General features: G+C 33.7%; 1 protein-coding gene across 1 annotated transcript; it reads left to right on the top strand.

Annotated features, from left to right (window-relative positions):
* The first annotated feature begins 3,827 nt into the window (after positions 1-3,827).
* LOC134277819 (splicing factor YJU2-like) lies at positions 3,828-8,850 on the top strand. Its single transcript, XM_062760125.1, has 7 exons — positions 3,828-3,970; positions 4,059-4,159; positions 5,815-5,959; positions 6,580-6,714; positions 7,382-7,563; positions 8,027-8,147; positions 8,310-8,850. The coding sequence occupies exons 1-7, from the start codon at positions 3,947-3,949 to the stop codon at positions 8,730-8,732; spliced, it is 1,131 nt and encodes a 376-aa protein (XP_062616109.1). The 5' UTR covers positions 3,828-3,946; the 3' UTR covers positions 8,733-8,850.
* Positions 8,851-9,588: the final 738 nt, after the last annotated feature.

Raw genomic sequence — 9,588 nt, 5'->3', positions numbered from 1 at the left:
CATGATTTTTTGTTTTACATTTTCTTACTGTGTTACATGTAAAGGTTGCCAGTGGCTGTATTAATTTTCTGTGTCAAGCCGAGTGGTCACACACACCAGGAAAAGAAACCTTAATCAGTTTGAAAAATCACATGCATTAAATTAATCAAATTTATACAGATTTTAAACTTGAAGCTGAATATCTTGCTGTTTGATGTTGATGAGGTTGAACTATATTATCCTAATCTTGTAAACTTAAGGATATATGTCTTTATGATAAAATGTGAGAGCTCACTGAAGATAGTCCGCTTCACTCTGCTGCTACACCCAAACGTTATACAAGATCACAGAATTAAAACTGGCAAAGTAAATTCATAACAAACAAATAATGCATTATAAAGCACATTAAAATTATTCATTTCATTGCACAAAATGTTAGAATATATGGTAATAAATTATATATTACACCGTATGTGGCTGTAAATGTAAATATGGTTGCATTACAATATATGTTACTGTATATACTTAGAATACATTGTACGTGGCTAGTATGATTACATTACACTGTATGTATATGGTTACATTACATTATATGTGACTGTATATGGTTACATTACATTGTATGTAACTGTTTATAATTACATTACATTATATGTATGTATATGGTTACATTACATTATATGTGACTGTATATGGTTACATTACATTGTATGTGACTGTATATGGTTACATTACATTATATGTAACTGTTTATAGTTATATTACATTGTGTGTGACTGTATATGGTTACATTACATTGTATGTGACTGTATATGGTTACATTACATTGTGTGTGACTGTATATGGTTACATTACATTGTATGTGACTGTATATGGTTACATTACATTGTGTGTGACTGTATATGGTTACATTACATTGTATGTGACTGTATATGATTACATTACATTGTATATGTATGTATTTGGTTACATTACATTGTATGTGACTGTACATGATTACATTACATTGTATGTGTCTGTATATGGTTACATTACATTGTATGTGACTGTACATAGTTGTTCATTACATTGTATGTGACTGTACATAGTTGTTCATTACATTGTATGTGACTGTATATGACTACATTACATCGTATGTGTTTGTATATGGTTTTATTACATTGCATGTGACTGTATATGACTACATTTCATTGTATGTGTTTGTATATGGTTTTATTACATTGTATGTGACTGTACATGATTACATTAAATTGTATGTGACTGTATATGGTTACATTACATTGTATGTGACTGTGCATAGTTGTTCATTACATTGTATGTGACTGTACATAGTTGTTCATTACATTGTATGTGACTGTACATAGTTGTTCATTACATTGTATGTGACTGTGTATGGTTACATTACATTATACATTACATTATACATGACCCTCGAACCAAACTGTCCACCTTCGGCCTGTCGGACAAAACGCATGTTTCCCTCGAACTCAGTCGATATAAAATGTATAATATAATATTATTGATGAGTATAATATTACACCATGCAATTATGCCTTCACCAGAGGAGGTTCTTTTGAATGTGGGAATTTGAACGAAATTTGGATGATGGACCACATCTTGCTGCAAAGTAATTTCACCTAGCTTTTAATAAACATTTTAATTATAGGATGATTAACATTTCACAAATACAACGAATACTTGTATCAAGGACAATGATGTAATTGTGCTGCCTAAACTATATGTCCTATTCAATTCAAATACATGTTTTTACCTTTACGCTATGTCTTTTATAGCTACACGTTTTTTCAGCGCACATCTTCTTTGCCAAAATTCAAATTTTGGCCCAAATTTTTTGCAAACCACCACTATACTCTGTAAAGCGCTTTCCAGCAGACGAATTGCCTAACAAGGTTATCATGACACTGAAACTGACCTAAATTCTGGGTGGATCACAAATTTGATGAAGACGAGATTTAAATAAAGACTGTACTATTACATATCATAAAGAGTATATGCTTATTTTTTTTTTATTCATTTATTATACCCCCCGCTTGGAAAGCGGGAGGGTATATAGTGATCGGGATTTCCGTCCGTCTGTACGTCTGTCCGTCCGTCCGTCCGTCCGTCTGTCCGTCCGTCCGTCCGTCTGTCCGTCCGTCCGTCCGTCTGTCTGTCGTCCGAATAGATTTTATTTTTTTTCATATTCTTTTAAATATTTCATGTATTTAAAGAAAATTCTTGCTTACATCTGTTACGCTTTTTCTCTTATCCGCAACTCCTCTTAAACTACTGAGTGAAATTTAATGAAACTTTCACAGAATCTTTATTACATATTGCCATTGTGCACCTCCTATTTTATTTTTTTATTCGACACGTATTTTACGTTTCCCAGAGCAAAACATGGACATTGCCATTTTTTGTTTACCTATGACGTCACATAATAGAAGCTTCTGGATAACATTTGATTGGACGAGTTATTCCTCTTTACTCATTACCGTAAAACAATATATAGCAACACATCGACATTATGGGAGGCGGGGGGTATCATTTAGTGAGCTCATTGCTCACAGTACCTCTAGTTTATATTTAAAAGGAAATCATTGTAAAATACCTAATACCTTAATCTTTCAATTAAAAAAGTACAACGCCTCATCTCAACACTAATCTTTCTACATATTCTTGTTTTTTCCCATAAACTCAATTGTAGGAAAATTGCAATCATACATTAAATGTTTTAGAAAATTTTTGAAAGTAACATTACAAAATGTTGCAGCACTGAATGACAAATGAAAATGGAGTCTTTAAAAAGGGGTGCACATGAAATTAAATGTTCTAAAAAACATTCTCACAACAAACTCTGAAAATTACTAAATAACTTAAATGTCGCCGCAAGCATATAAATCTTTTAGAAACATTTTGAAAATGTTTCAAACTTTCCAAAGAATTTTGTAAAAACTATAATTAAAATGTTTCAGTTGTGGTAAAAAAAAAAAATTAAAAAAAGATTATTTAATGTTTTCAAAACATTTTCACTACATACAATGACATAGGTCTAAAATATTTAAATGTTTAACTAAAAGTGTTATTAAGAATGTTTTAAAAACATTTTAAAAATGCCCCTTCCAAATGTTTCAGAAACGTAATATTCGATGTTTCAGATTTACAGAAAAGGAATGTTTAATTTCATGTTTTAAGAATGTTTTTAAAACGTAATAAAAAAATCTTTAATATTTGAAAGCTAAACTGAACATACCTTTTGAATCATTTAAAAAAAAACATTTCAAAAACACTTTAGAAAAATGTTTATTAAACAATATTAAGAATGTTTTAAAAACATTTAGAGAATGTCCCTTCCAAATGTATCAGAAAAATAATGCAATGTTTCCGATTTATGGAAAAAGGAATGTTTCATTTTATGTTTATAGAACGCTTTAAAACGTAATATTTCTTTTTCAAATATTTGAAATCTAAACATACCCTTTGAATCATTATTAAAACATTTCAAAAACATTTTGGAAAATAAGGATTTTACCTTACATTAATTTTAACTGAAGAAAAAAATTAGATTGCGGTAATTTTTTAACCTTAATTTCCCCAAAGAAATATGTCTCTGAATAAATTAATTCTTTTTTGCGAGATCATGAATATAAATAATATGAGTGGACAAAATAATGAAATGTCTAACGCTGAGGATAATTATAAATATTTGAACTGTGTGCTAAATGTAAAAACAAGGGTTAAGACCCTTAAGGTCTTAAAACAACGTGTTTTTCACGAATAACTTATAGAACGTGTTAACTAAATATTGTACTGGTTTTCTGCTCCTTAATCTGCTGCGATAAAGTATATGCTAGAGTACCAGTCTAATTGTGATCGAATAATATCCGACTGAGTTACTAAACGTCTTTTTCTGACGTTCTTCCATTTAAATCCCAGTCCCTTTGAAAGTTTAGTTTATTTTGTAGAAATGTCAGAAAGGAAGGTTTTGAACGTAAGTATAACAATACCCTGGTGTACAGTTATTTTCTATTGATTAGTTTACAATAAGTTTGCTTAACATGTTTTTTTATTTGTAACAGAAATACTATCCCCCAGATTTCGACCCCTCGAACATTCCGAAGATGAAAACACAGAAAAACCGACCGTTTAACATCAGAATAATGGCACCAATGAATATGAGGTATGTCACTATCCTGTAGATTAAATAAAGGATATATATTTCTAAAATCGTGCATCCACACTGATAATCAACTTGAGCGAGTATCTAAGGTTAGAAACTCTGTAGGGCAATTATATAGGCACACCGGGTATGAATGGTTCTTCCCTGTGTGGCGGTCAGACAGGTCTGATCACTGTTGGTTAGATAACTCAATGGGTAGAAATACATACAGACTGTAAATTAGGGGGCATGAGTTGGGTTAGATAGAACGTTCTATCGTTAAAATAATATTGTCCAAAGGACCCGGTTTAACAATAGAATTTGTTCCTTGTATTCGTAATGTAGCAAAAGAAACATGGGCAATAACTCATACTCAGTGCATTTACTTCGTACAATCCAGAGAGTTGCAAATGTAAACATGGCAGGTAAATTTGAAGGGAGAGAAAAACGTTGAGAAAATTAATTGGATTTTCGTCTTTATATGGATTATTTTTGGGGATAAAAGGCATATGCAATCTCAAAAAGGTTTGTTTTGATTAATTTAGTAGTTATTTCCAGTGCAAATCCTTTTATATTCTTCAAAAGCATTTCAAAGCGGATCCGCTTCCATTTACTACATTACGAGTACATGGGACGTATTCTAACTGTGGTGAGGGCTTGTACCGAGACACAGTTAGATTATTCTAACTAGGGTTGTATTCCTGGTCTGGTCTGCTGCATTTTCCCTTCTGTTGCCAGTGATTTTTTAGGGCCGATTTGGGGCCGAAATTCAGCCCCAGTCCCAATTGAAAATATGCCTGTATTTTCCCAAATTGTAGTGGAAGTTTTCCCAAAGAAAAACTTACGAAATATGTGATCAAATTCAGTTTGTTTATTGCATGTTTTTCAGTGAAGTTGAAGCAGATCTGGTTCTTCAGCCATGTTGGATTTTCTTCATAATTAGATAATTCATACCACTATTGTTCTTGATGCAAGTAATTAGATAATTCATATCAAGAATAGTCTTGATTTGTTAAAAAATTGTTTGTTAAAGTAATACAAAGACAAAAACAAAGCTTTTTGACAATGCTTTTTAAGTGACTTGGTTTTCTTGTAGATTCCCAATTTAGCCTAATTGACGCTGAAATTCCCAATTCTAAGGGCCCCAGCCCCCAGTCCCAAAGTACTGAAAAAAACACTGGTTGCTCCTGCATTATATCATTGTAATTTGTATGGGCTTGTCCCGAGTCACAGTTATGTAGCAGATTTGTAAAAGTTGATTGTAAGATTTTTTATGCAATGCCTACCTGTTATTATTTTTCATTTAGCTGTTATTAAAGGCTCATCTATTTGTAAGCAGGCTAAGTTTATAAAATATTGGTTTTGGTAAAACTGAAAATTGAATGTTATTTATTACACCCCCCCCCCCCCCCCCCCCCCCCCCCCAGTGAATGCTCACTATATTATATAAGTGAGCAGGATCAGACAGAATTGATTTAGACAGGATAGTTTGAATTTAGCATGATTAGAATTTTATATATTTCATTTGGATTATTTTAATATTATTTCTTACCTGTAATGTGGATAAAATGTAAATATTGCATGTAGATACTGAGATATGTAAATAAACATGATAGATTAGTGAACTTTTATTCTAACTGTTACTATGGTTATTCTGACTGTGTCTATGGTTACAGGTGTGATAACTGCGGGGAGTACATCTATAAAGGGAAGAAGTTTAACTCGCGTAAGGAAGATGTGGAGGATGAGTTTTTCCTGGGACTCCGAATCTTCAGATTCTACATCAAGTGTCCACGATGTGTGTCAGAAATCGCATTTAAGGTAAATAAAACAGAATTAACAGTGTGTCAGAAATCGCATTTAAGGTAAATAGAGCAGATTTTACATCAAGCTTAAGTGTCCACAATGTGCGTAAAAAATTTGCATTTAAGGTAAATAGAGCAGATTTTACATCAAGTTCCATAATGTGTGTCAGAAATCGCATTTAAGGTAAATAGAGCAGATTTTACATCAAGTTCCACAATGTGTGTCAGAAATCGCATTTAAGGTAAATAGAGCAGATTTTACATTAAGTGTCCACGATGTGCGTCAAAAATCACATTTAAGGTAATAGAACAGATTTTACATCAAGTGACCACAATGTGTGTCAGAAATCGCATTTAAGGTAATAGAGCAAATTTTATATCAAGTGTCCACCCTTTGTGTCAGACAGAAATGCATTTAATGGATAAAAATTATAGCAGATCTTACCTCAACTCTTGATTCTGTAAATTTTTTTTTATTTTCGTTTAGACTTCAAAGTATCAAGAGCCCTGTATGTCATAAGTCTTTATGTAAATATTGTTTATATTATGTGGATAATGAATTAATGATTTATTAACACTAATCATGCCTATAATAAAAGAATGAGATAAAAAACCTAATGATTGAGTTTATTGTAGACTGACTTGGAGAACACAGACTACACACTGGAGGCGGGTGCTACGCGACTCTTCGAGGCGGAGAAATTAGCCAGGCAAATGGCGGAAAAAGAAATCAAAGACAAAGAAGATGAGGAACTAAACAACCCAATGAAGGTGTGTATTACATCACAGAATCCTGTGTATTACAGCAAGATGTGTAATACATCAGAGATATGTGTGTATCACATCAAAATGTGTATTACGTCACAGATACTTGTGTATTACATCAAGGTGTGTACAGTAAAACTCACTTTTGACAAAGTGTCAGGGATGAATGGATTTCCTTCGTTATAAGCATTATTTGTTTTATCCTTCAAGTTCACCATATGTTTTATATGCATTCATGGGAAATAAAAATCACTTCTCTTTGTTCACCATAAGCATCAATTCATTATAATATGCATTATATTAAGTGTGTTTTGCTGTATGTAACATGGAAAAATTTATTTATATAAATTGTGCATGTATTTGTAGGGTGTCATTCAAGCATTGGATAGATTTCTATACTCAAAAAGACCACACATATATGCATTTTTATGCAGTTAACTTTGATGTAGTTAATTTTTTTATGTCACAGTAGTTATCTTCAGAGCAATTCATGATCAGTTAAACATGTGAACACAATGGTAAAAGTAACTGTCATTTTGCAAATTTATTTAGTAAAACATTTTTTAAGCATCCATCATAAGTGTGTTGCATTGACTGTACAGAAATTTGATCTAATTTTAGATTCTAGAAAAAAATCTTGTGTTGATGTCAAGGATATCTGATCTATTTTTAGGTTCTGGAGAACAGAACAAAGGCAAGCAGGAAAGAGATAGAAGAAATTGACACGCTGGAAGAATTACGGGACATGAATGCACGTCACGCTAAAGTCAATCATGAAGATATGCTGAAATTTCACGCTGAGTATGAAAAACAACTTAAAAGGCTACAAGAAGAGGAGGAGGAGAAAGAAATCAGGTCAGAGGTCACAGGGGGTCAGATCAGGGCAGGGGTCACAAGGGGTCAGAAAGAGTGAAAATTCAGCTCAGAGGTCACAAGGGGTCAGAAAGAGAGAGAGATAGAGATTTTGTCAGAGGTCTTGGGATCTAACAGATATTTATACAAGGGTCAGGGGGATGAAAGAGAAAAAATCAAGGCATGGGTTTAACACAGGGTCCAAGGGATATAGTAGAGTAATATGAGAGAGGAGAAATAAATCGGGTCAAAAGTCTTAAGAGTTGAAAATGAGGAAAGGGGGGTTGAAGAAAAAGTGTTTTTTAATTGATTTCATTAGACAATTAATATGTAAACCGTTATTTACCCCTTTTTCCAAGGCTGACCTTTAATCTTATATTTCTAGGCCTAACCTTTAAATTTATTTTTGTATGACTAACATTTATCATTGTATTTATATGGCTGACCATTAGAATTCTATTTTTAGGGCTGTTTTTGGCGAGTTGAACGGTCAGAGCATTAAGAGACTTCATGACGAGGACAGTGAGGGGCCACCAGCTAAGAGGGGACCAGTCAATGCTGCGAAAGCTACCGATATATTAACGCTTGTAAGTACCAGAGAAAACCCTAACCCTGACACAATAATGAAAGATAATTTTAAAAAAACAGATACAGAAACTAATATTATAATTTGATTGCAAAGAATGTGAAATGGAAAACTTTGCAATGTATTCCACTTTTATTTTAATCATTATTTACATTTTATGTAGGATGGAGAGGGAACCAGTAAACAGAGCACCAGTAAAACAACTAAACCCGCCGCGTGGGAGAGAAGTATAGGATCTGTTGGCAGCAAGGCTTCACTGATGAAACTGGTTAAAAGTAACAGGAAAAAGGGAAATATCATAACAGCTAACACATCAGACAGCAGTCTAAAGGGAGATAACTCTGCTGAATCAAAGGAAGAAAAAAGGACTGGAGAGAAATCAGACTGTGGTCAGAGACTGGGAAAAGAATCAGAACAAGTGAAAGGGACAGGTCAAACGGAACGAGAGAACGAGGCGACAGGTCACAAAGAGGCTAAAAACAATTCAAAGGATTCCACTACAACATCAGGCTCCTCTCAGACAGGAAGTAGCTCAGCACTAGGCATGCTGGGTAATTACTCAGACAGTGATGACAGTGACACCTAGTGACAGGAGATTGATGCAGTGAAAACAGACAGAAAGTTCCTCAGCACTAAGCATGCTGGGTAATTAGACGGTGACTCCTAGTGAAAGGATATTAATTTAGTGATTTATAAAATCAACAGCTTTTTAGCTCACCTCAACGAAGTTGGGGGAGCTTATGTAATACCCTCGGCGTCGGTGTCAGCGTCCGCGTCGGCGTCCCGGGTTAAGGTTAAGTTTTTTGGAGCAGTTTTCTTTTTAAGTACTTCCATGTCCTATATTGATTAGACATGCATGGAAGATGTTTCTAATGTGTTTCATTGTACATGTACCAGTCAAAGTTTCAGATGCTGCAATTTCAGCAAAGGAATGACCAGGTTAATGTTTTTGGAGCAGGTTAAAATTTTTGGTGCAGTTTTGGGTGTAGGTCTCATTTTCGAGTAACTATAAGCCCTATGTTGACCAAACTTGCACAGATGATACATCTAAGGATGTACACTACCAGACTTGCTTCAGATGCTGAATCTGACCTACATTTTCCGGTTGAGTGAACAGGTTAATGTTTTTGGTGCAGGTTTCATTTCCAAGATACTATGAGCCCTATAATGACCAAACTTGCATGGACGATACATCTAAGGTTGCATTCTACTAGGCTTGCTTCGAATGCTGAATCTGACTTACATTTTTTTGGATGAGTGAAGAGGTTAAATTTTCATGCAAGTTTCATTTCTTAGTAACTATTAGCCCTATGTTGTTCAAACTTGCATGGATGATACATCTTAGGATCCACACTAATGGATTTGCTCTAGATGCTGAATTCAACATACACCTTGCAGATAATGTACCAGGTAAAAGTTATGGGTGCAGTTCTATTACCAAG

The sequence above is a fragment of the Saccostrea cucullata genome, unplaced genomic scaffold (genome assembly GCF_032062105.1).
Source record: "Saccostrea cucullata isolate Sc308-1 unplaced genomic scaffold, CSIRO_AGI_Scuc_v1 ctg1405, whole genome shotgun sequence".
NCBI lineage: Eukaryota > Metazoa > Mollusca > Bivalvia > Ostreida > Ostreidae > Saccostrea > Saccostrea cuccullata.
Note: the sequence above shows the minus strand (reverse complement) of the source record. Positions and strands in the feature narration are given on the sequence as shown.